Here is a 27013-nt window from a genome sequence, read left to right as displayed (position 1 = left end):
AAGCCCAGATCAGAGCTGTGGAAAGCAGTCCCAGCCTACAGAATGCTGCTCTTGAGCGAGGCCATTCCCTGCTGAGTTCATGCTTTCTGGAGCCCCATCCCAGCTCAGGGTTGGGGAACTCCTCAGAGGAATGGATGATGAAGGCAGCGCTGTGCTGGTGCTGGGTTAGCTGTGTCCAGTTGAGCTCACCCAGGCGCTTGGTTTAGTTCCTAAAACTATCCTTCATTCCTTCCAGTTGGCTGAATCAGGACTGGGCTTACTCCATGTCGATTTGTTTTTCTATGAGTCACCTAGAAGTATTACTGGCAGCTTGCTTCCTTTTTTTCTTTTTAACTCAGAACTTTTTTTTTTTTCCCCACTATTGCTACCACAGTAAAAAGGAAATAGAAGTAGAGCAGGAGGTGTTTAAATTGGTTTGCTGGGCTCACTGGTTTTGTTCTAGAGAATGAAATGCTGACTGTGCACTGAGCAGGATTTTTTTGAGCTGAATTCAGTGACTCTCACGGCTTATAAAGCCAGCATGTGTGAAATCAGGGTGATGAAGAATTTAAGGTGTATGTAGGCTGGTATTGTTACAGGTTTCTCAATCATGAGCTGTTGCTTTTTTACATAAAAAAGCACAACAGACTTGTGCCCCCTAATAGTGTGGCAGAATTAGGTTTTAACAAAAAAAGATCTGGAGTAGGTTACAAGAGGAAATAAATTTAAGTAGAGCTCTTGATTTCTGTGATTACACTCAAGAAACCTTAATCAGGCTTTTTAAGTCAAAAGCACCTTCACAGCCCACCTTAGGCTCTGGACAGGCCAGACTATCCCTATAGCAATTAATGTTTGAACTCCCTGAAATTAACTGTTTCCAAAGTGAAGCCTTCCATTCTTTCTAGTGTTGGCTTCACATCACATGCCTCTGCTGTGTTCAAGCAAGTTCTGTCATCTATTTCCCCAGTGCCAATCTGTGCAGAAAGGCACAAGGCAGCAGGACCACCTCACACTTGATGGAAGGCAACCAACTCAGGGTGACTTGGAATGAAACACATGCTTTTCAAGGAAACACCATTTTGGTGCTTCTCTCCCACAAAGTCAGAGCAGGAACTGCAGCAGTTAATATCTAATGGGTCCTACCTCTCTCTGCTGCCAAACATCTGTGCTCATGACTACACCTCACTGCCAAGCCTGGCTTGCTCCCTGACGCTGCTCAGCAGTGCCGTGAACAAAGAGCGGGGGGAATGGGAAGGCTGCTACCCTGTCCCCTATCTAAATGAAAAAAATCCCTGAGACATATGGTCTTGCATAAAATCACCACCCAAGAGAAGCCTGGCGCGGCGTTAGGTTAGTGAGAATATTCTAATTACACCAAGGCTGAGCAGCACCTCATTGGCAGCCACTGAGGAAAGCAAATGGAGATGACAAAACTGCAGGTCATGAGATGCGTATTCTAACAGCGTCGGAACCTTTACCCCCAAATTACTAAAAACAACCCTAAAACCATTATAACCAAGTTACATTACCAAGTAATATAACTAGGAATCAAGACAAACTGTTACTTTCCATAACAGGAAAAAAGTTGTTAGGACTATATATTTTTTTCTACTGAGTAAGAAAAATCTGGCTCAAAGAAACTTCTCACTAAGGACTCGCTGGATTTCATTTGGACCAACGACTGCTTCCTTTGGAGCCAGTTGTACAAGCATCCCTTATGTAAGAGAGCTGCCAGCCATGCAGGGCTGGCTGACAAGTCCCATCCCAATCACAGGGCACAGGCATGCTCACTCTATCCGGAGTCGTGTCAGTGCCGGTGCTGGCTTATCAAGCTCACTGTGCTCCAGGAGAACATTATGTGGTTTGTAATATGTCAGAGAATGTCAAATTGAGGGCTGCATGGCAGTGAAGGGTAGAGCAGAAAGCATTCTATTCCAGGCCATTGATTCCTTTTAACAACTACATGCAGTAATTCCCAAAACTATCTCCTCAGTCTCAATCACATGGAAAACATAGCGCAGCGTTAGTTCTGAACCCAGTGCAGCTTGAAGATTAGACCATCCAAGGGGATTAAATAAGATGACTGATTTAATCAGAAAAATTCTTTTAATGATAACTTGCTGCATTTCTCCTCCCCCCACCTCCTTAAAGGTCTAATAGTTTGCTTCCTGGATTCCCAGTGCATAAACCGAGCATATTTTCTTCCTACAGGAAATGATCCAATTAAGTTGACGTATAATTGATAATGAACCATTTAAGCTGATTTTGGTCCTGAAAAATCTTAACCGTGTCCAGTCAGCTGGCTGACCTCCCTTCATCCACAGTGGAGGGACAGCACTTAGGGAGGGAGCAGGCTGAGCACTCTGCCCAAGGAAGTGCAGGGAGGCAGCCTAGCTCGAGGGAGCTGCAAAGGCTGGACAGCAGTAGGGATTACCTGAAAATTGTGTAGTCCCTGATTGCCACTCAGTACCCAAGTTGCAACCTGGCCCCTGAGACAGCGGGGTTCAGACAGTGGAGCTTGGTAAGCAGTCACATTAGAGAAATGGAAGCAGCGTTCTCTGGTGTCTAACACTGGAGCACCAGTATGGCAGTGAGGAAGTTTCCCACCCTCCCTAAACACAGATTCTGTTGCCTTACAGCAGGTACCAGTGAGAGATGTTGTTGGACTCACGAGTTGGTAATTCACCCTCCCCCAGTGCCAAAGCCAGGTCAGCCTGAGGAAGTGCTGCTGACAGCACAGCTGGAAAAGAAGGCATCAGATTCATGGAGAGAGGCTGGAGCACATCTTTGGGAAGCCAATGCAGTAAGTTTTATAAACATAAAGGCTAAAATTGTTCCTCACATGAATACCTCTTGCCTACCTCAGAAACTGACTACCTCTCACTAGGCTTTGGTTTTGTCCCTGCTTGGGCACCAACTGGCTGTCCAACATGGTTTGGGGGCTTCCCTCCCTACTGGCTTTGTGTTAGTACAGCAAACAGGGACGGGTCTGCTCATCACCAAGTCTTGTCAGCAGCCTACGGGGCCCCTTTCCCCTCTGTGTGCTGAGCACAGGGGCACAGGCACGGTGACATTGAGTGTCACCACGCTTCAGATGAGAGGTGACTCCGTGAGGTAGCGGCAGCGCTGAGCGTGGCGCTGCCATGCACGGTTTGCGCAGCAGCTCCCTGCGGGCCCCGCTGCGCTGGCTGTCACCGAGCCATGTAAGTCCAACGCAGCAATGCACTGCCATGCACAGTGAGTGACACAGGAACCATCCAGCTGACGTGGAAACCCCCAGGATATTCAATAGATACCCTTCACTGGTGTCCAAATGGATCGGAATGCCAGAGGGATTTTGCTGATTGCTCTTTGCAACAGGAGCAGACTTCCCACCATCACCCACAGAGTTTTACTGGAGAGAATTTACACTTCTGCTGCAGAGAATTTATATTTTTATAGCACTCCCTGCTTATACCCCTTTAGCCAGAGTCAGACACTGGGTGAATCCAGGATTTTTTTAAGGACCTTGTGTGCATTTAATCCTTTGTTTGGCCTCACTGGTCCCGGGTGCCCTCCTTGGATGGGTCTAAGTCAGTCCATGTCAGCCTGGGAGTTTGCATCCTGCAAACCCTGAGGTCTCCTCACCCCTAGTCACCCCTTCACCAGGAGGCAGATCCTCAAGTATCCCAAGCTGCAACTTTTCCTGGACAAACTGACAGCTTTATGATGAGGGTTTTTCCCTGAGAGACTCAGCCCACTTGGAGAGAATTTTGCTTCGATTTACAATGCTCTGGGTGGTGCAACTATTCAGTTCACATGACTTGATCTGGGATTTTTTGTCCATTATGTTTAACAGTGGGTTTCCCATGTAAAATGAACCAAAAAACCTGAGCACCTGTAAAATGAACAAGCAGAAGGAGATTTTACCAATTCTATTTCTAATCTTTTCCAGGTAGAATTTTTAAGAAACTCTGTAACACTGAAAGATAAAACAACTCTAGGTTGACCCTTTTTTGAACAGGCTACTTCCTCTAAAGTTCTGCATATATCAGTTCCTGTAGTCCTATCTGGTAAGTTTTTGTGGTGTTTCCTAAGAAAAAAATGTATTTTAACTTTCCGTATTAAGTGCTGTCAACTTCCTTCACTGTAAAAATGCGTTTGTCTACTTAGAGCTGTCATGCACTCTAAAAATGTTACTTAAGTGAGTTCCCTTAATGTAACTTTTCAAACTTACCAGCCTTGTCCAATTCTGCCTGCAGAGACAACCAGACAACTTTCACTCACAAATCAGCAGGACTTGAGTTTAATTAAGGGTTTCGTTTTCTTATCTAGTACTGATCTGCTGCACGGTGACAGAAACTGTGCCCTTCCAAAGCCTTCACCCTGTCCTGGCTCGCTCACAAAGCTACACTCTGTGTAATAATCAGCCAAACCCCATCAGTAGCTGTTCCTGAGAGTGCAGCAACTTGCCTTCAGCATTTTGCTTTTAAGCTCTAGAGTTTTGCTCAGATTTATTCACCCTGACAATGCTGTTTAGTTATGACCTTGTAAGCTACCTATGAGCAATGCTGGCAGAGCAGGAAACTTCGCAAAGCAGCTCCCTCTTCACAGGTCTGCACAGACTTTTAGAATTGATAGTGGATGTTATTCAGCAGAAACACAACGACATGGAGGCGCTTCAACCCTTCTCACTTCCCTAGGATTTTATCAGAACTAATGTCAAAACATGGCACAAGCTCTCCGGCATCTAAGCCAAGGTTACTCTAAACATTCATCTCAGTTGTCTTGAATGTTAATCCCTGGTCATGATTAAACAGACAATGTGTATCTGTCCAGAGAAAATAAATTGGAATAGTTACTTATACTGAAAGCAACTGCAGGAACAGGTACTACAGATAGTCTGTGCTAAAATTCATCACTTTTTTTTTTTTAACACTAACGAATGTAGACTAACTGCTCGGCTCTCCTGAATACAGCACAAATGTAACAGGATAGCAGCCAAATAGTCTCAGACCTGGAGAGATCAGAGTAGCAGAGGCTCCTGCATCACCTACTCAGCAGTTCTGGTTTGTAGTTTTGTTCAGGGGTTTTAATTGCTGGGTTGCTACCCTTTCTGAAGACAATGTTTTTTTTCTGAACAGAAATTGTTCAACGACATTCACAGAGGGTTTCACACCTGCACCTTTGACCATACTTTAAGCAGTATTGCTGCATGTTTGTCACCTATCTCCTCTTCATCTGGTTCGAAATTAGCTTTCCCTTTTAGATCACTGTCTCTGAGTCTGTACTCTCTTGCTAACTTGCAAACCGAAATGAACTTGTAATAGTGACTAAAAAGAAAAGTATTTCATATTCAGTTAGATCTACTTATCAGCGCTATAATGTTTTGAGAACAAATGGTCACAATCACTCCAAACCCCTGCAAAGAAAACTGGGTATTAACTGCAACATATCAAAAAATCCTATTAATACCACCACCACACATGCACCACAAAAAAATCCCACACATACAAAATCCAAACCAACCAGAAACCCTACTATGGATACTTCCATCCATGCTCTGGGTAAAAGCCAACTGTTGATGTGTCCAGTGGCTGGGCTGTAAATAAACCCTGAACCAACTCAGGAGCTCAGTGTGCAGAAGCAGACCTTGCATGTAAGCTGCAGACAGTACATCAGTTTGCTTTTCCTGTCACTGCCAAGCTCTTACCTTGAAACAATGCACTGCCATTCCATGTGTCTGGTCTTGTTCTACAGCTATGGTATGCCCAAATCTGGGACTTTTACAGCCAGGTTTTTTGTAAGTATTAGAAGAAGCTGGAGTGAGGCTTGTGCAAACCCCACCTGCATATCTTATCAGAAAAGCTTCCCTCCCTGCTCTATACAGAAGTGAAGGTGCTTTTAAGTTCCTGGGAGGTATAGACAAGGCAGGCTGGCACTGCTGCTAGCCAGAGACCACCCCAAAACACCTTGGCTGAGAATGCAGCTTATGGGACACCCTACAGCTTATGCTAACCTTCCACGTGTTTGAATGACTGACTCTTCCAGCTGAGCTCCTCAGAAACGTCAAGCGACTGTACTTCTGCTGCTTCCTCCAAGGACCAGAGGAGTGCGGAGCCCTGACCCCTCAGAAGGTGCCCATCTGCAGGTCAGTGACCCCCACTGGAGGGGAAACACCAAACGGGAATGCTTTACTCCTCTACCCCAACACAGGTATTTGCAAAGCAGTATCCTTGGAAACATAACATCATCAGCTGGGGTTAAACATTCAGCTCTTATTAAAAAGCCCAGCACTGGTGCTTGGATCACTTGTACTGGCAGCATAGCTGAATCCTCTGAGTCCTTCAAATGGCACAGAATGAGATCTTAAATAGTAAAGGTTTTAGGCAGTACCACATGGGCTGCACTTTTTCAGGAGAATAAATGCCAATGCATCGAAAGATTGGTCACCTTTCTTTAGAAAGCTCGGGTAAGATTCTGTGACTACATTTATTTTAAGTAACAAGGAAAATAAGCTGTTGCATTACAGCATTCACAAAAGCCACACTGCTCAAGGGAAGTGATAAAGTCATGACTGTGTAGTATCCTGTATGTGAGTAGTATCCTTTTGTTATTTAAAAAAAGAAAAGGGAAATGAATGATAGTGGGCTCTCTCCCAGAAAAGAGATTTCATTATTGCTTTTGACTTCTGCCAGTAAGCCTGTTTGCACTGTGCTGCCCACATGCAGCAGCACTGTAACCCTTGCATAAAAGACACAGCCTTCAGTCTAAAATGAGACAAATAAATTTTGTGTCCACAACCACAGGCATCTTAACACACAGCTTCAACAGTGTCAAGCCACTGATCACAAACAAAATGTTTCTCTTTAATCCCTTCCTGCAAACCACAGTAATCAGCTGAATGGCATCATCTCACCAATGGGAGTTTCTCATGCCATGCCAAAAACTGGAACTGAGTCTTAACGCTTCTTGGGATAAAAAGTTGTTAGTCATGGATTTAAACCACTTCTCTCTGTATGTAAAGATTTGGGTAATTCCTAAATTGCACTCTTGCCCGGGTTTTAAGCAGTTATTCTCAAGTATCCCAGGGTAACAGTCTCCGTTTTTTCCAGACTAAACCCAAAGCATTCATTTATCAGAGCATCCCCTAAACTTCCCACATGAACTCCCCTTTCCTTGTGAGGAGTCCTCAAATTCCACACGAGGTCTGAGCATGAACAACTAATTGCAGGAGGTGCAAGCAGTGCTGCATCTCTAAGCTAATTGGGAGGGAATTTCATCTGCTGCAATTCCTGCCTTAGGAATCAGTTCTGCCTAGAAGAGGAAGTGGGACTGGAGAGTATGCTTTAATCTAGAGGACATGTAAAACTTATTGCCTGGTACTCACAGAATTGATTATCCCCTTAAGTGCTTGGAATCCTCCAGTGACAGGGAAGACTTGCTCTTTCACATCAGCAATTCTTTCCAGCTTTGGAGAGAAAATGCATGCAAACACATGAATCATCTGGCAAACTAAATTCCACACACTGCTTCACACCCTTAAAATTTAAGTAAATGTCTAAAAGCAACCCTCATCAACTCTGTGAAGAGAAGAAAACTTTAGAGCTCTCTTGCAGCTAAGAGTTTTCTGAACTGGAGGACTTCCCACAGCCAACTGCAGCTAACAAAATGGTGGCTAGTGATCACAGAAAGTATCACACAGAAGAAACCTTTCAGGGCCTGTATCTTGGCAGTGATTTTGTAACTCTGTGCAGAATTACCTTCCCTGTTTGCTCTGCCTTTCACTAAAAACCCTTTTTCTGCATCTTCTGCAGGAATGAGCTTTTCATGTACCTCTCCACTGAAGCCACTTTTGACTGAACAGGAGTAGCTACAGCCTTCATTGGGACACAGCACCTCTGGAACAGTTTTTCAATGAAGTACATGAATCCTGTGTTCTTTTCCCTATCGCAAGACAGTTACGTGTACACTGCTTGAATCTTGTCCACAGTTCCTCTGTTCATGTGATCAGTACCCTGACCTGGTTGCCATTCCAATGAGAGGGGCTTGCCTGTACCCTCTCGTTGGCAGCTCCCAGTTAACAAGGGGATTTCCAACAGATCTCCTTGGCGGTGAGCACAACACCCACACGTTCTATTTATGTCTACGTACACATCTGAGTGTGTTTCCTGAGCCAGAGAAGACATTGCGCTGCCTAATGTAAGTAAAATTAAATTTCCGTACTATTTAACATTAACACTGTAAAACTCAGGGTCGAGGTACTGCCTATTACTCTAAAATAGTAAAGTTCTTATTCTTACCTGTTCTTGTTCAAAATCCTGGACACCAACACAGTAAACTCTCGCTCCCAGCTCTCTGGATTTCTTTGCCTGTGGCATCATAGAGCAGAGAAATAAGCATTTTTTTTTATTCAACAGGAAGCACCCAAACTCTGCAGAGCAGGACATGTGTTGCCAGCTCGTGCTCACCTCTTTCTCTGCATACAAGGGAATCTGACCATCCAGCTTGCCATCAGTCAGTGCAATGATGATACTAGAGAACCGTGAGGCTCCTTGCTTCGCAATTTGCACATTGGCCTGAAAACAACAAAATGCGTTGTCCACCTTAAAACTGCACCGAAACTTTTAACTGTGATGCATCTTCTAAGCATCTAATACAACATCTGAAATAACAGCCTCATCTTCAAACCTCTTTCATGACAATCCTCTGCCTCCCTTGAACTCACTACCAGCAGGGAATCCCCTCATCCGTCCTTTCCAGCCACCGCTGAGCCCATCTCCAAAGCACTCGGGTCACTGACCCATCAGCCCTTGCCAACACACAGTTCTTGCAGGACAGATCTCTTCAAATCCACCATTAGGATTTCCTTTGCTACAACCAGATTTCAAATGCAGTCAGCAGATTCCAAGATATAAAAAGAATGGCTTAAAACTATTTATATATTTTTTTAATACCAACAAAATTCCCTTTGCCTGACTTTTCAGTGTGCAGATCCTGGTTACAAACATGGCTCTACAGTCACAGCGAAAGAATTGGTTTGTCTGTAACAGTGAAAGCTTAGATCCTCGCCTTCAGGACCAGGGCTTTCATCAAAACTGCATTACTTGAACAAGGGAAAATATAAGCAGCTGGGAACTCCGTAATTAAGACAGTCCAAAATGAAGAGCAGTTGTCTCACAAACACTGCTCTGTGCAGTAAACTCTCCCCAAGGAGAGCACTCTGGAAGGCACCACAAGCCCTGCAGCCCTATCGACCTGCGTGTGACTATTTACCATGTCACTGGGATGCTGGGTGAGCTCTGAGAGCCACAACGCAGACCTGTGCTCTGTGAGAAGGAGCAAGTCAGAGAAATTCCATATGGCAAATTGCTGTGATGGCTAATCATCTTCTGCATGGGATTTGCAGAGTGTCTGGGCTACCCTGGGATCACTCAGGCAACCAGAAAGATTTGAGCAAAACAGACTGAGGTGTACAATCAATCTCTTTATGATACAGGCTGTTACCCAAAGGATGAGAACGGAGGATGTGTTGATTGCAGGAAGATGAGTAAAACCCACCTGTTTTAGTCCTTCATGTATGTATGTCTCACCCGCTGGTATCACCTCCTGCAGGTCCTTTAGACCTTTCTTGATTTTCTCTCTGCGAACAAAAAAAAAAGGTAAGAGACTGTTTGTGTGACCTGGAGTGTGAAAAGTGTGTAATTTATCAACTGAAAAAAAAGTATTTGTCCTTAAGGAGAACTGAAATGAAAAGCTATAAATTAGAGCCTTTAGCTAGGATCGCACGTGGAGGCCGACTGTGTATTCATGACAGAAGTGGCGCTGTGGGAACAGGTATTTCAGACCTATCTAACACAATATGCTTCAGCAAGTCAAAAAACTGGAATCAAGGAAAATGTTCAGGCGGAGCAGATATTGCAAAGAGGTGGTAAAGACTCAGCATTACATAGCCTAGTGGAAATTCTGTTGCATTAGGTCTATTTTGCTACTTTTAATCAACTTGGCTTCCAATCACTGCAAGCAAAGAAGAAATCCCCTAAAACAGCAATTCTACATCAGCAGAAATCTTCCAGACCAATATGCAGGAATTTAATCACATAGAAGCGAACTTCAATAATTAAAACCTTTGCCCTGAAGAAAATATCAATAGGCAAATGCAGCATTTGCAAGACACCTTTTGTGCCCATGGGAAAAGAGCAGGATTGAGGATAGTTGTAAAATTTTGACTGTTGCAACCTTTTTGTGTGACCTTTCGCAAGACATCCCACACAGGTCCACAACTCACTTAGATTTAATAGGAGAATACATTTGCACCATGATTTTTCACGAGCAGTACAGCAGATCCACCTGCAAGATGCTCCCTAACTATGGGCTGAAAGGGGAGAAATCGACAGACCGCACCACAGGAGTTATTTCCAGTGAAATCAGCACTAGTGAGGGGAACAAAGGCAGAGAGATTACTGAAAAAATCAAATCTAAAGGGTCTTCATTCCTCTGCAAACACAATTTCAGCCAAGTCCATGGAAAGTTATGCTAGGAAAAGATAAGCAAAAGCTAAGAAGGGGCAGAATTTGGGCCAGAATATATAGAACACTGTGACAAATCTAGGTGAGAAAGAGGAACCCAGCAGGGGTGAGGAGATGGAGGGAAAATACATCGCGGGATGCGTGAAAGCTTTCCTTAGGCCAGACCAAATGAGAAAGAATGCATATGCCACGCTGCCTGAATGCCACCCACTCGTCATTTGTTCCACGGATGGGCTTCCTCTATGTTTAGCAGCTCTGTTCCAAAGTACAATCCATGGCTGGAATAAGCTCTCCATCACAGGATCCACTGATACAACCAGAGAGGGGAGGTAGCAAAAGAGATATGTGGCATTGAATGTATGGAAGGGAACAAGTTATGTAAGATAATACAATCTGTTTGATCCAAATATTTTACGTTCAGCATCTATAGAAACAACTTGCAAGTGATTATGTACCAACGCAGATTATAAACCACAGAGTTGGTGCTTGCCAGAAATGAGTGGCAGCACATCACAGGCGTTAGTGCTCTGCTGCCAAGAAACAAGCAGCAACTCAAGTCCCAGTTTTCTGAAACAGATTTCATTTTGCAAAAATAGCTTTTGTACAATCAGTTCAGTTTTATTTATCTGCAATGTCTTGTGACCCGGTCGCACAGCAATCTCTGGTGTTGCCAGGCCTCTGCCTACAAGGGGTTCCAGTAAAATCTTTGGTAGCATGAGCTTTTTTTAGCTGCATTTAATGAGGCACCATCTCTTGCCTTCAGGGCACAGCTGCATTAGACAGACCCAGCCAGATGTGAACTAGCTCCCTGCATTCTCCAAGCTGGTCGAGTGCAAGCAGATCCTGGTCTGGATGTCAGAAAGCCAGTGTGGATGCAGGACTCAGGGCCCCAGAACCAGCAGGAGAGGAGGGCTCCGTCACTCTAGAACTCGGCCCTGGCACTGTCTTGATAATGGGACCCAGCAGTCAACCAGCCAAAGCACTCAGGACCCACAGTCCTGCTCCTCAGTGCTGTCACCATTTCCCTTTCTCTAGTTTCTGTAAGGCTGTTTTGGTAGCCACGGAAATCTCCAGGGAAGTTCTGGTTGCATAACTCATTTGTACCATGACAGCAGAGCCCTCAGCCTGGGTACCTGGACATCCCACAGCACAGCTTGGGAGCACTAACAAAGGCTGAGGGCCACTGGCTTTGTGGTGCAAGTCAGAAAAGGGAGGGAGGTGGAAGAGGCAAAACAAAATCAACAACTTGCAGCCTGTCTGTGTTTGGGCTGAATAAGTGCAAATTTAATATCTTTTACCCACTCAGCATATGCACTGCAGCCCATTTCTGTGTTTTAGCACAGGCACAACTAATTTTTAATAGCTACCCCATCTGTTCTCTCTCTAAGCTGTGTAACTGCCTCAGACAGCTCTTCCAGCAGCAGCCAGGCAAACACAGCTGTTAATATCCATGTAGATTCCAGAATGGGTGTTCTTAGCTCCTCTGAGTGGGGGACAGTATCCTGTATGTCTCTTCTGTGTTGCATTCCACTTATTGAAATGCTGGAATCTTGAATTATGTCAGTGTGATGAGCATGCAAGCACTGGCAGGAGACGGTGGCTCTCACCGAGCGTGTATTTATGGTGAGAAATGAGGGCTGTGTGCTGCAAGGCAATGGGCTCATCCCTAACAAACGAAGGCAAATAAAACAGGTACTTGGGGTTTGCTGCTAGGAAGCATGTACAGTAAACAGGAAAACACACACACGTGTCAGCGAAACCGAGAGGGGGAGTGTTCTTTGACAAAAAGAGGGCTGGCTCCATCTCTGACGAGGCAAGCTGTCGTACTGGAGAAAGGAAACCCTGCACGAGTCTCCTCAGATGCATCATTAGGAGGAAGCTTATACCTTCTAGGCCTCTTAAATACTACAAAGGGTTGATTCACTTATAATTAATTACTCTGCTTCGAACTTGAGGCCTCCTGCACAGGCTCCAGATGAAAAACCGTATCAGTGGCCAACTCTGCTGTACTCAGTACACCCAGCAGAACGCACTCTTTGCAGATGAGTCTGTTTTGGCAAGCTGCCCTGGACCCAAGTGCAGGGGCGGCTCACGTGACTGAGGCCCCAGATGTGTCCATGTCTTGCACATCCCTGTGAAACCAGGAACAGTCAGTGCACCACTGGATTAGGGACAAGGACAGCATGGTTGGTCATGTACGGGGTACTCAAGCATTCTACTTATCCACCTTCAGTAACACAATCTCTCTTTATCTCCAGCAGGAGTTTCACCCAGGCAGAGGCAGCAGGGCTCATCCTGGCCACCGGCACCGGTCAGTGCTGCCAAAAGCAGGCTCACAGAAACCCGGACTGCTGCTGGCCAGCACAGCTGGCAAGAAGAGAAACCTGCCAGCTGGATGGTATTCCTGAGGGTATCCAAACCCAAACCCAGTGTCCCAAACCACTTGCTTTCCAACAGTGAGCCCCAAAGGTGAGTGCACCAATCTTTGTTTACCACTTATTGCACAGTTTCCAGCTCAACTTCACAAGCGTGTGTGTTTCAAATGTGCTTAACCAGTGTGAGGCGGCTTTTCCACCTGGGTGCTGTTGTTACTCTATGGATTTATTATAGCAATGTGGGTAATGTGAGTATCAATGACCCCTCTTTACAGAGTTAGTCATCGCAATGCTCACGCTCACAAAATATTTGGGAATTTGGGGGCTTCAACATTATGCTATGGCCCTCTTTATACCCACAGCTTTATGGTGCAGTAAACCCAGCAAGAACTTTGTACAATCAGAAGCCTAAGGCTTTCCAAACAAAAATTCTGCCCTACTTTGACCTAACTGCTGCGAAGAAATTGTGGTTTCCTGATATATGGGAATTAGCAAGTAAGACAGGGCAAAAACATGCCTGCAAGTCCGAAGCGCATGTAACAAACCAAGGCCATAACATCCCATAACTACCCTCACAAACGCCCATCCCAAGAGCTGCAGTGTGCTTCACATCCTTAGCACTGTTCCTGTTGGGAACAATGGGAGCCAGACAGTCCCAGTATTTTTCCTCTGCTGACTTAATATTTAAAAGGACAGCTGCTCCAACTGTATCTATCCGTCCTTACCTACGTACATGTGGTCACAGTTACAAGTCTCCTCCTCCCTTCTCCTTGTAATTCCCCCTGAACAAGAAGGGCGGCATTTTGCTTCCCCCAACACACTTGCAAGAGCATCAGCAAATGCTGAACTAGAGCCAAGTCCCACAGGGGAACCCACTAGAACTGCAGAGGTTCTTCCTGTGCCTTACATGAGCCTTCTAAGAAAAACACGATTCTGTCCATGGCTCCAAATGTGCCACAGACAGGCAATAAAAAAGGCGTTTGTGTCCCTGTGGCGGGGTTCCAGCATCCTGCCCAGCATTTCAAGTGGTCTGTGTGCTATCAGTGCTGATAAGGAACAGGCCACTGACAGCCTATTGAAATGGGAGAGAAAGGACCTCATTGACTTCAGCAGGCCTCAGAACAGGCTCAAGTGTCCTCTCCTGACCCCTCTCAAGCCATCTGGAAAAATGGCTTATAAGACAGCAGATCCAATATCCCAGTCCGGATGGGGGAAGTGGCTGTTTTCAAGTCAGACCACTTTTTAAATGCTAGAACAGAATGGGCTCGGAACTGAGTTTTTAGACATCTCAGATGTCAGTTACATTTCTGTAGCATGACACGTGCCTGTTGCCAGTGGCAGGTCTTTTCAGGCAGTCTTGTACTTGCCGTTATGTATTTTTCAAAACAAACAAACTCACAGCAGAACTAACCAACAACAGCACACCACATTTTGCACTGACCCTACTATTGGGAGCAGAAAGGAATGGACCACCTCACTTCCATCCCGCCAGAGATCTATGGAGTGATTCCTAAATGGTTTATCTACATGTTCAAAACACAGAAGGTTTTGCACTGTGGTAGCTTCTGGACAGAAGAGAGAGAGCAGAGGTCGTGTTGGTTTTGAAAAGGCTGAGAGGACACTGAAGGACTCTGACAGCAGTGCCACTGTCCTCTGCTGAGAGCACTCATTCCACATGACCATTCCCCAGTTTCCCTGAGTTCAGTAATTATTTTTGCAATATTCTCTACCTGTTTCTCCTCCTTCTGTTCCCCCCCACCCATCCTTAAGCTATCCTATCTGCAAATCCTCGCTTGTTTTAGAATTTGGAGTGAGCAGCCTTGAATTCCAACAACTTCAAAACCACCCACTGAAAGTTCGGGCACACCTGTACATCACCACAGCATCAGAAAGATCTCACACCCTTCAAGTGGCACCAACCCCACTATCTAAAGTGGGCCCTGAAGTCCAGATCAGGAAATACTAAACAAAATACCTACCTTATGTAAGAATATAAGAAACATTTATTTACCATTTTATGTTTTTTCTAGACATGAAAAAATCCTGATAACCATTCTATGGACGCTGCTTTACAAAGCACAGGGAAGAATCATTCTTGCGCTGTGCCAAGGGAGATGCAGAGCCACAGAGAGATGAAAACATTACTGTTAGTTTTTCTGCAAAGCAGTGGCAGAGTTAACATCAGGGATTTGTTTCCCATCATTCTTCTCCTTCCTTTTTTATGCAGCTATCCAGGGATATGGTCAGAAAATTAAATCAGCTCTCTAGGGAGGCTTCATGACTGGCCACCACTTAGAGGTATCAGCTGCTGTTCCGTACCTGTTACTGCTCCTCCGATTCAGTAAGGAGGGAGGGAGGGAGGGAGAGAGAGAATTAAAAAAACAGAGCACTGACCTGTCTCCAGTTAGCGGCATAATGACATGTGCCTGGGTGGAAAACACGATAAACGACAATCTCATCTTGGGGCTTTAGGAAAGGGAGAGAAGGCAAAAACACATTTCAGAGAAACGTACAGATGCACAACATTTCATTCACTTATTCAAGTCTCATTCACATGACCTTTATCCTCCAGCTTCCTAGGAACGTACTTTTGAACTACAACCCCAAAATGAGAGGAGTTAAAGCATTTTTGCCCATCTTCTCCTTACCCAGATGCTCGAGGAATGAAGCAGCAGAATTATTATTCTCTCACATGACTAGTCTCCAGTGGGCGGCCACCCCACGCATGGAAGGTAATGCACATCCTTTGGAATTGTCAGGGCCACTGGTGCTAACAACAAGGCAGGGACACCACTCGGTTCCCTTTTGCTCCCTCGGGTACTAACGAGACACATTTCCCATCTTTGAAACTAACCCCATCAATTTCCCCTTTTCTTTCGGGATGACACAACGTCTATTTCCGACTCTGCTTTTTGTTTATCAAATCCTCCCAGTCACAGAAGCAGTGCCTACTGACTGTCTCAGCCCCGAGAAAGCAGCATGCAGGGTCTTCCAGAGAGAGGCTGGGTTTGTTTCTCTGACCACAGAGTTGTGAGACTTGAAAACTTCTTCCCTAAAAGCATTCAGGGGAATGTAATGGAAAATGCAATGCTGTAGGAAATTATTTTATTAAGGAATTCAATCTCTTTTTTTTAAATTTATTTTTAAGAAGGTCACCTGTCTCTTTGCACAAGGTTACAGGTAATCATATCTAACTAGCAGAGAAAAACACTTGGGAGTTACCTGATGCTCTAGAGGCCCAAACAGGAATTTTCCCAAGGCAAGTTGTAACATCTCTCCTTCATGGTTTTAAATTTTATTCATCACAATTTTAATATAGTCACTAATTTTGTAAACTACTGTGTACGAGTATCAGCATTAATAAATCAGGTTACAGCTAGTAAGGACTTAACCCTTGAAAAGCTGAATGACCATATGTTTTCAGTTCAGTAATGTCGATGTTGCAACTTAAAATTATTGACATCAAGAGACATCAACTTAAGTAGTGCAAGTCTGCACAGAACTGCATAGACCTTGGATTTATGATCCAAGCTTGCAGTCCATCCATAATGGCTCTGCATACCAAAATCTGAGAGACTCTAAATTAAATCAGAATTGAAGCCAAGGGATTATCACCCTTTTGAGCCGCCAAACAAAACCAAGTACTTGCAATCCCAACCTCTGGTAATGGCATCACCGCCTACCGATCACCATGAGACTTCCCTGCTGGAGAAGCATCCCCATGTGCAATACCCTCCAAGTTATGTTTTAGGTAACTTCTCCTCAGGATCCCCACAGAACCTTTCTCTCCACAAGCCAGCCCATCCATGCCTCCTCTGTGAGCACTCAGACACTGGGATGGGAATGCAGCCAGACCTCCACACAGCTGTTGCAGGAGGGAGTGTCACTTGGCTGGAGAAGATGCTGAACTGAAAGATTTCCACTGAAATCTTTCCACCCTCTCAGGGGGGGCAAATGTTTTACCACTTACCCAAAGAAGTCCTGCTTTGGTATCAGGCTCTTTTTTTTTTTTTTTTTTCCCCCCTGTAATTCCAGAGCTTACAAAACAACTTTCAGAAGTTTCTGTTGTCCCCTGGACAGAAGTTTTACGTAAGTTTACAGAAGATTTGCTTTTGACAAGATGAAAATAAGCAATATTTAATTATAAAAGCCTAACTGTATTGTTTTCTTAGCAAGCCAGGATTACAACTGGACTCTGCGCTTGGTTTTCTTTAGCAAAACCTACCACACCATCTCTACCTTTGTGTGGTGGGGGATTAATTCCATTTGTTCTGGATTTCGTTGTAGGGTTTTTTAAAGCAAAGCACTGCAATCCTCGGCTGTTTGTACAGAGCGGTCAGCCAGGATTTACAGCAGCTATTTCAAGAGGAGCTGGACTTGCCCGGGACAACACTGCTGACAGTAACAAAGTTGATTATATGTAAGTACAACAAATGCACTGTTACATGGCACGGGTTTCCTCTGCATTTGGGCTCTAACATTGCTCTCTTCCTTTTGACCCGCACAGTATATTTACACATATGTTTACATGTGTTCAGGACTGCTTCTTTATACACATCTCCAAACATGGAATTTGAGCAGTACTCCATCAGAAATTAGGCACATGGTACATTGAAAAACAAGTTTAAAAAAACATCAAATCACGTCTGAGAGTCATTCAAGAGAGTAAGTATTTAGACACATACTGTCACCCTTTTGCTGAGCTCTAAGCACAAGAAAATAAAGTAAAAGTTTCCAATATGTTCCAGCAATTTGTGTTTTAGAAGCCAAACTTTTAATGTATTTGTGGAACACATCCCCTGAGCTTGCAAAAGACCGGGCTGGGGGGGGCCGGGGGGTGTTTAACACAGCCCAGAGTTACTCCAGCATCACCTCGGTGTCACAAGCAGCACCACGCACCTCACAAATCTTTCTGTCAGCTGATTTACAAAATTAAATATCTCCTGCCAGTTCGTCGCCACGCTCCCAGACCTAAAAGGGAAAACCAGAGCACGTCAGCGGCCTGATCTGGGGTGACACTTCGGGGAGAAACTGACAATATTCGCTGTTCCCGACATCTCGAGGTACCGCCAGCTCTCGCTGCTAAGTTTGTCGCCCGGGCCCCGCTCCCCCTCGCCCTGAGGGCGATCGCGGCCGCCGAACTTCCCCACAAAAGACGGCAAATGCTGCCGCCGCTCGCTCTCCCAGCGCCTCCGGCCGCAAACGCACCTCCGGGGGGGAGAACTTCCAGCGGCCCCTCTCCACATTCCCCCGGGAGGATTCCCCAACTTCCCGCCGAGCCCCTCTCGATGCGTTTCCCGCCGCTTCCCCTCACAGCACCCCCCCCCCCCCCGCCCCTCGAGCGGCCCCTTGGCGCCCCTCGCGCCCCCGCGCGCGCGGCCCCTCAGCCCCGCGCGGTGCCCGAACAAAAAGCGGCGCCGCCGCCCCGATCCCCGATGGCGGCGATTCCCCCGTCCCTCGCCGCCCGCGTCTCCCTCCCCGCTTACTTGTCCAGCACGAAGTACATATCGAAGGCTCCGTGGCACGACGGCTCGCCCGCGGCCGGCGCGGCGCCGGCGGGCAGCGCCAGGAGCAGCGCCAGGAGCAGCGCCAGGAGCAGCGGCAAGGGCACGGCCCCGGCCATGGAGCCTCCGGGCGGCGAAGAGCGCAGGCGGGCGCTGCCGTTCTGCCTCTCGCCGGAGTGGCCGCCCCTCGCCGCCGCCGCCGCGGCTCGCCCGGCCCGGCACGGCCCTCCCTCCCCGCGGCGACGGCTGGGGCGGGGGACGGGGCGGGCGGCATCGCACCGCCCCCGCTCGCCCGGGCCGCGCGTCCCCCTGGCGTCCCGTCATCCGCGTCAGGCGCGCTCCCGGTCGTGTTGTTGCCCGCGTTGACCGTGGATAGAGAGTAAGCCCCAGATAAATTTAATGGGGGGGGGGGGGGGGGGGGGGGGGGAGTTTGGGGATTGCACAAACGCCGCGGAATTGTGATTTTGAAACAAAAACAAAAAAAAAGCCCCGTCCCGACAGCGATCGTGTATCTCCTGCAGGCTGTGGAGGTGAATCAGACTGCAAGAAGGATCTCGCTCGTCCCTCCGCAGGAGGAGATGGGGAAGTCAGAATCATCCGTTCTGGGGAGTTTTCCTTCCATCTCACTTCATCCCCGTTCCTGCTGTCTCTGGATGGTTCGCTGTAGCCACAGTGCTCTGACCGGACACATCTGTGTCACGGTGCCTTCTCCAAGCCGATCCCAACGCCGAGCCAAGCCTCCCTATGATGCAAGTTGGAAACTTAAACAAAGCCTGTGGACCAACAGTGAATAATGTCAGCCAGAGATCTGGCTCACGAAGTTCTTAATGCCTTCGAGCTAGCAAGGTCAAAGGGTAAGCAAGCGGTGTTTTACAGTCCCCATGGATTCACAAAACACAGGAGATTAAGGGCTGAGCGGCCTGGGCTTTGCCAAAGACCCAGCCAAAAGAGAGGCCGTGCAGAGGCGTGCGAGATGACAGAGGAAGCTTGCTGAGCTTCCCAAAACCAGCTGCACTCCAGCTTTCCAAGCTGCACGAGTCCACCCCAAGCCCCAGGAGCTTGCCTTGCCTGGGAGTACATGTCATGTTATCCAGATGTTGGAAATCTTGCTTCAAGCACATGTGACCCAGTGTGTTTGGAACAAGCCTCCACTACCAGTTCATGCTTTACTTGTTTCCAAGTGTGTGAATTCCTCTTTTAGCCTGTGGTTTCTGCTGAAGAAGCAGATAAATCATGGCTATTTTGCTGGAACGGCTGGATGAGAGGGAGCTAGGCATGTAGAAAGGACAGGGCAGTGGCTCATGGCTGTTTGGTTTCATTCACACAAGGGCTGGAACCTTTTTTCCTGATTCCCAGAACTCATTTGCTGATGCTTGGCTCTCTCCCCACCCTCTTCCAGCACCATAGTGCTGCATAAAGCGTGGCACAGGGTTACCAGCCCCATCAAGGCAGGCATTTCTCCCTGTGTGCACACGAACCCTCAGGAAAGCAGCCTCCTGAGCTGGTATCTTCATGATATCCGAGGAGCCAGATGGGGCATCAGTGGCTTGCCAATGCCAAAACAAAGACTGTGTTGCAGCAGCAGGAGGGGACCTTGGCTCTTGGCTGCACCAAGGTATCCAGGCCAGCTGCAGGCCTCTACCCCAACCCCAGCTGAGCCTCTGGGTGTTGGTTCCGCATCTGGAGCATACACAGCTTGGCCTCGCTCACCATCCCACCCATCTGGAATCAAGGTCACTTGCATGAGGACCTTTTTTACATTGGCTTCTTGTGCCTGAAGGCTGGGACAGCAGGGAAACCGGGGTAACCAAGGAGAAACAGCCCTCAGTCATTTAAAACAGAACTCTTAAAAAACTACAGCTTCAAAGTAACCCAGCACTAGAAGCAGACGTTTTCACGTGGATGGCCGATGCACAAATGAACGCGAGTTCACTGCCAAGGTTTAGTGCAGAGAAAGTAGTAAACAGAACAGCTTACAGTGCCTTTGGGGTTATACAGTTCCCTTCTTCATCTCCAGTACTTGCAGATGATTTCCCCACATGTTGTCCCTTAACACCCACCCACTCCCACCTTCTTTTTGGCCCAGGCTGGTCGGGAAGACCTCAGGCAAACGGTGCCAAAGTGAACTCATCGTATTTGGGGAGTGAGCGGTTGGAAGGAGAAGTCACCCTTGGTGTAACCTGGCTGTGAGCCTGGCCCTGCCTGTGGGTCCTCAGGAATGCTGCAGCAGAAAGGTTGTGCCTGGGGGGGAAATCCTTCAGTGCTATGCTGAGATGACCTCAGGACTGGAGCCAAACAGCGGCTTGGTGGCCACACAGGCTGCCTTTTGCATGGACTACAGAGGGTCAGGAGGGCTTTGCTGCTCAATAAATCCAGTTCGGGTCCAGGATACTTCTGCCCAACAGCTGTGAGCCAAGATACTTTCTTCAGGATGCCCAGTGATTGCCAGCATTTGGAAAAATGAAACTTGGGCGTGTCTCTGTGTGCGGCTACAATGCTGATGAATTAAATCTCCTTTCTAACTCAGGTCTGGGATTGCTCTTCTGCCAAATCATCCAGGAGCAGCATGGAATGGGACAGCTCCACAGCACTGGCACCAGCCAGCACTTCCTGAGCTGTGCAGCCCCAAGGACAGGTGATGACGATGGGAAGCCTTGAGCCAGGACAGCTCACTTCTCGGCTCACAGGATACGAACCACTCATGGAAGTCTCATGCTTTGTACAAGGAAAGAGAAGCCAGAGGGACTCTCCAGCAGTTACACAACATGCAGGAGCTGTTTGAGAGCTGTGTCCTGAAGGATTAGCTACAAATCTTTGTTCCATTTACAGCTGTAGTCTTGTGTCTGTGTGCATCCTGTAAAGAAGTGTAGAAATGAATAAATAAAAAGGACAGCATTAAGTAACACAGGAACTCTCGTGTCCATGTGGTATTGCCTGCATCATCCAGATGGAAAGTATCTGTCTAGACAAATCTGGGAATTATGCAAGCTCAGAATTCCTGAATAGCTCTTCCTTTCCAACATCATGAAACATTCGCAGCACCCGCTAAAAATACTCACAGAAACACAGGGGGGGAAATAAACTCTTCAATTCCAGCAGCCAGGAAACCTAAATACTAGCGGTACGTTGGATGAGGGAAGGTGTAAATGCGGGAATATGGAGCGATGCCCCTGCTGTGAGCATGCTGACTCATCCCTGAGGAGCCGGATCATCCCTGCTGCTCACTCCTGTCTCAGCAGAAGTGGAGCAGGCTGCGTTGAGGTTCTTGTGATTCTCTGCTGCCTGATGCCCTGGACAAGGCGAAGAGCTGCTTGTTTCCATTTTTTCCAGAGCTGTTTGTTTCCACAGTGCTCAGACAAGCAGAAGGAATGAAAACAAAGAGGGAAAGATGGGCTGTCCTGGTGCAAACCACAACAGCATAAAAAGAAATCTCTCTTGGCATGGGAGAGAAAAAAAAAAGCAGGACAGAAAACATGGAAATCCCACTCTGGCCCGAGAGCTGCAGCTGGCTCTGAGCAACATCCAGGGGTCAACAGGGCTGGGAGTTTAGCACAACTCTAGAGCTGAAGTGACCCTTTCTGGTATTCTTGGGAAACAACAGCCAGGCCAGAGGAGACAGAAGAATGGAGCAGTCAGGAACTCTCCCTGCAGAGCAGTGCAACCCAGGGAAAGGATGACACAATTCTCAGCAGTATGTGGAGAAAAATAATTTTTAAAATGCACAGGTAGTGATGCTGGAGTCGTCCAGTTTGTGACAGTTTTATCACTGACTCCAGGGGGACAGATTGAAACCTTCCGAGGGTGCATCCAAACAGAAACATCACTTGTGTTCACTTTGGGGTTGCACTGGAGGAAAAGGGGCTGACATTTCTCCATCTGGCCTGGCGCCTTCAGTGCTGCAAAGGAGAGCAAGAGAGCATCGTGTCAGTTCTGTCCTCTCAGGCCTAGGAGAAAAAGGGTAAAGAGCAACTGGGATGCTGAGTGATAAAACAACTGCTTGTACCACTGTTTGGGGGCAATCAGGGCAATATTTACGCAGGGCTGGCGGGCTACAGCAGGACACAGCCCGGAAAGCAGATGTGCCAATTTCCTGTCCTTGATGATGATGGGCCCTAATTACCCCAGAGCTGTGGCAATGTCCTTTCTTGTGTACGACCCCTAATTTGGTTTCATGAAGTCATCTGTGCCAGGTTCTTCCGGCTGCAAGGCTGGGGAGAGTGACAGTCACGAAGAGCCGTGTGCTCAGTGTGCCCAAACACCTGGCCCATGCTTCGAACAAACAAAATTCAACTGGGAACGAACAAAATTCAGGCAACCCACTGGGATTTAGGTCAGTTGCTTGGCTTGCTTTGCATCTTCCAGGTTACCATGCCTGCTGACAAGGAGCTGTGTGCTGGGAGGAACATTCCAAGACAGGTGTAGGTACTCAGCAGAGACCAGCAGTTAAGAGAGGCTTGCAGGGGGATGGATTTAGGAATTGGAGGAAAAAAACACTCCCCTTTGTTTTTTCACCAGGGAGATTCCCTTGCTGGTATTGCTGCTGGTGCTTTTTTTCAGCTTTTCACCATTCCTTTCCATGGCTTTTCCCCATCTTTTCCTCTTTTTTTTTTCCCCTCATAATTTGAGGAGTTCCCCAATTTTGAAGTTTGCCAGCAGAGCATTCGTTTAGTTTATGTATTTAAACAGAGGCTTTTATAAGTTTGAAAGGGGCTTTTCTTTTTGGATGGCATTGTGAAGGGGGGGGTGGGTTCAGCTCTTTTCATATGTGACATTTTGAGGAAGCTTCTTGGGGTTTAGAATTTTTATTTTTATTTTTTCTTCCCTTCTTTTCCCCAGGAGCTATTTGTGGAATTAGACATTTGTCTTTTCGGGTAGATCCTGCTTTGCATGGGTGGGGTCACGGCTCCTGAGCCCACCTGCACTCCCCAGGAACTGTTTGTTGTTCCCTGATTGTGGGATTCTAAGTATTGTACCAGCATCTCCCATCTCGGGGATCCCTGAGCCTGGGGATCACCTGGGCTTGCTGCTGCTGATGGTGGGAGAGGATGGTGCTGGGGCATTTGGCACAGAGGTGGTGTGGAGGTTTGCAGGGCAGTGAGAGGTGGAGATACCACTCCCAGGATATAAGGGATGCACAGTGGGAGCTTGGTGGCCACATGGCACCTGCTTCTTCCTAAGCCTGGTGGAGCAGGTGCTGTCCTGAGGAAGATGTGATGCTGGCACAGATGGGACTGAGGTTTGGCCTGTGGGAGCCTGGTGGAGGAAAGAGCTGGAGAAGGAGGGTTTGGGGCTGTGTAGCCCCAAAGAAGAGCAGGGGGAGAGATGTCAGACTTTTGGTAGAGCTTCTGCAGTGACCTGCCTGCCGATAAGAGCTGGGGCACATTGGAGGAAGGCTGGCTGGAGGTGGTGCAGCCATGAAAGGGGATGGAGGCTCCACAGTGGGGCTGGGTGGCAGCTTGTGCCACCTGGAAGCTGGAGAAGGGCTTTGACCCTGCTTTTTGTAGCAAGTGAGGGAAGGAGCTTGGAGTCCTCCCCTCCTTCTCACCATGGAGTGAGGCTCTAGGTACTGGGCATGCAGAGTGGAGAGGACTGGAGAGTCCTTGGGAGGGGTCAAACAGCTCCAAGGAATGCTTGAGCAGGTCCTTGTGGCATGGCCAGTGTGGGAAGTGTAGAACTTCCAACTGTCCCCGCCGTTCCAGGGTGTCATGTGGACACCGGGGTAGACAGACCTGGGATCACTGCAAGAAGGATTGCCCTCTGTGGGTGCAAAGCTCTTCAGGGGCAGGCTGGCTGTGTGCCTGAGGCTGGGAGAGGCATGCAGCAGGGTGTAGGGGAACTTTGTCACCACACAACTAGAGCTGAGCACTGGGGCAGGACAGCCAGAGTGGTGTGGTTGAGGTCATAATCACAGAATATTCTGAGTGGGAAGGGACCCCTGAGGATCACAGAGTCCAATTCTTGAGTAAATGGCCCTGATGGGGATGGAACCCACAACCCTGGCATTTTAAACACCAGACTCTCAAGAACTGAGCTCATTTGGGGTCAGCTCACTTTGGAGTTTTTAGGCCTGACTAGATTTTTGATCTGGTCTTGCTGTTGGCCATGCTTTGAGCAGGAGGTAAAACTACCCAAGGTACTTTCCAGCCTGATTGGATGATTTTCCTTCTTGCCTACAACCCCTGCACTTGGAAGAGAACAACACCGTTCCACTGGCCTATGTCATTTCAGGTTAGTGAAGATTTGTACACCAAACTCCAGGTAGACCATCTAGAGGATGTGGTTGGGAAAACACCACATTCAGAAGGTAGGATGGGACTTTTATTCGAGTCAGTTCCTGGTTCTGCTACTGTCAGACTGCAGGGCAGGAAGGGTGCGTGTGGATGTATTTACTGGCTGACTCACAGCCCTGCCTGGCTATTCACCAGCCAAACTGCACTGGTGACTTGGCGTACATCAGCCTTGCCCTGTTTGTGTGAGTTGCTCCCCTGGCTGCCTGGATGACGTGTTTCTGATCATCAGTGTGACTGTGCTGGCCTAAAAATGGGAGTGCAGCAGCTGGGTTGTGTTATCTGATTGGTGTTTACATCTGGATGACTCTGAATTACCTTTTTCTCAATTTCTCCACGTGTAAAAAGTTTAACTTACATACACTCATGTCCTGTTGTCTGTCATCCAAGGTTTTATCCTTTTTTCTTCTTCCTATGTGTGGACAGTTAAGATGGGTAGAGGTGGAGCAGCATTGACTGGATTGCAGGCTTCAGTTTCTGCAGTGCTATTAGCAGAGCAACAAATGCTCCAAGGGCAGGAAGGGTTGTGTCCCTTCCCCCAGGGACAAGCTGGTGAAGCAGCTTGGCAAGTACTTGGTATGTTTTCATGGATCAGCTTAGCGAGTTGTAGAAGGTGGTATGCTTGGCATTCCTTTTGGGGAACAGCTAGAGTTGCCACTGGGTAATAGCTACAAGAGGAGAGCTGGGCTACTAAACTGTCATCACCCATGGGGCAGTATTTTTATGTTCATATTAAACTCTTGTGCCTCTCAGAAGGCCTTTTAAAGGAAATGTTTTGCTCAGCAAAGCTAACCAAGAAGCAAAATAGCTCATGGTACAATGGCACCATAGCCCAAGACACCCTTAGTGAAGCATGTTGAGCAGGAAGGGCCTTCGGTCCCTGCTGAGGATATGCAAAGACATGGCTTAGTTCCTGGGAAAACTCATTTCATGAGTCGGAGACAGTGATGAGTCAGTGTGACTTCACCTGGGCAGCTCATCTTGTGGCACAGACAAACCATGGGTGCATAAGCTCCTCAGTAGCTCCCTGCCAGTCCTGTGCTCTTCCTCTTCCTCTGCTCAGGAACATTTACTTGTTTTGTTCGCTGTTCCAGGATTTTGTGCTCCTGCCCTCACCTGAATTGTCAGAACCAGCTGCGCTTCAGAAGATGAACCAGAGTCATCGTGGGCTTGGAAAGGTACTGGGTACATAGAGAGCAAAAGAAGTGGAAGATGGTGTCAGCTGCAGTGAGTGGACAGATGTTCCAGGTAGACAGGGTTTGTTTGGAACCAGTCTAGTGCTCTCCAGTTAGAGTTATACCCTTAGAAATAAAGTTTACTTGGGAACTCATCAGTGAGGATCCGTGTGCCAGCAATGTTTGGCCGTTTCCGGACTGTATTTCAATCTCAGCCTGTGTTGTCAGCACCTCCCCTGTTACCTGCCTGCTCCCCGAGTGCTTGCTCAGGCTGGAAGCATGGGAAACGGCAGTTGGTTCTCCAGGGCTTGGCTGGGAGAGGTCAACAATGTGCACCCTGAGTTTGTTGTGCTCAGCAAATTTTGTCCCATTCATTTTGGAGCTGCTTTGCAGGCACCGAGTGCAAGGTTGGCCACAAGCAGGAGTTACAGAGAGAGCGCAGCTACTCTGAGCTAGAAACACAGCAACTGTTCACCAGCGCTGTCTGTCCTTATCTGCAGGAAGTAAGGAATAACCCCCATAAATCCTGTCCTATAAATCAAACCCTTCCGAGCTCAGCTCTCATGAGCCACGTCACAGATCCTGGATGAGTAGCAGGGAAAGGTGCAGCGGAGTCACCAGCAGGGAGTCAGCACCTTGCTGCCTCAGGGGAACTGTTTATACACACAGACATCAGCTGGCTCTGTCCTTGTCTTCAGACACAAAGTACACACTTTCCCAGATGAGCAGGTGACATGAGTGCAAGGTGTGACACTGGATGTGCGTGTTAGTAACATGTTTGAATGGGAATGCTGAGTGGGGCTGGTGTTGTCTGAGGAATCGACAGGAACGAGGATCTGAGAGATCCAAATCCCCTAGAGATTGCTAGGCAGTGTAGGCATGTGTTAGCAGGGCTGAGTGGCCACTGGTTCCTGGCAGCCAGGGCAGCAAACCTTGGGGGTTAATACTCACTTTTCCAGTTTCACTTACACTGGAGTCTCCCAGTGTGATCACTGGAGGGGGGGAGGTGTGGAGCGTAATGCTGCGTCCTGGCAGCACAGGGAAACTGAGTCTGTACAGCATCCCGAGGGTCTGGATATATCACCCAAACTAACCCTTGCCTGTAACTGGAAGCCAACATAAAAATAATGGCAATTTTCTCGGGGACCTTGGCTTGGGTTCTTCCCCCTGTCCTGCCTTACAGAG

General features: G+C 47.5%; 1 protein-coding gene and 1 long non-coding RNA gene across 2 annotated transcripts in view; one reads left to right on the top strand and one right to left on the bottom strand.

Annotated features, from left to right (window-relative positions):
* Positions 1 to 18467, bottom strand: part of ANTXR2 (ANTXR cell adhesion molecule 2) — a 77415-nt gene extending 58948 nt beyond the window's left edge. The window contains exons 1-7 of the mRNA XM_040064098.2: positions 18349 to 18467; positions 17762 to 17833; positions 15257 to 15328; positions 9520 to 9601; positions 8430 to 8537; positions 8262 to 8330; positions 7349 to 7429 (exon numbers count right to left, since the gene is read on the bottom strand). Of these exons, the coding sequence (XP_039920032.1) occupies positions 7349 to 7429; positions 8262 to 8330; positions 8430 to 8537; positions 9520 to 9601; positions 15257 to 15328; positions 17762 to 17833; positions 18349 to 18368 (504 nt within the window). The 5' untranslated portion in view covers positions 18369 to 18467. The remainder of the gene's footprint in view (positions 1 to 7348; positions 7430 to 8261; positions 8331 to 8429; positions 8538 to 9519; positions 9602 to 15256; positions 15329 to 17761; positions 17834 to 18348) is intronic.
* On the top strand, positions 17404 to 21248 carry LOC120752665 (uncharacterized). Its single transcript, XR_005700787.1, has 4 exons — positions 17404 to 17527; positions 17813 to 17925; positions 18888 to 19220; positions 20894 to 21248. It is a non-coding gene; the product is annotated as an uncharacterized LOC120752665 (long non-coding RNA).
* The last annotated feature ends 5765 nt before the right edge of the window (positions 21249 to 27013 follow it).

Source organism: Hirundo rustica, chromosome 5, assembly GCF_015227805.2.
Source record: "Hirundo rustica isolate bHirRus1 chromosome 5, bHirRus1.pri.v3, whole genome shotgun sequence".
NCBI classification, from domain to species: Eukaryota; Metazoa; Chordata; class Aves; order Passeriformes; family Hirundinidae; genus Hirundo; species Hirundo rustica.
The sequence above is the reverse complement of the archived record's forward strand: the minus strand, read 5'-3'. Positions and strand labels throughout refer to the sequence as shown.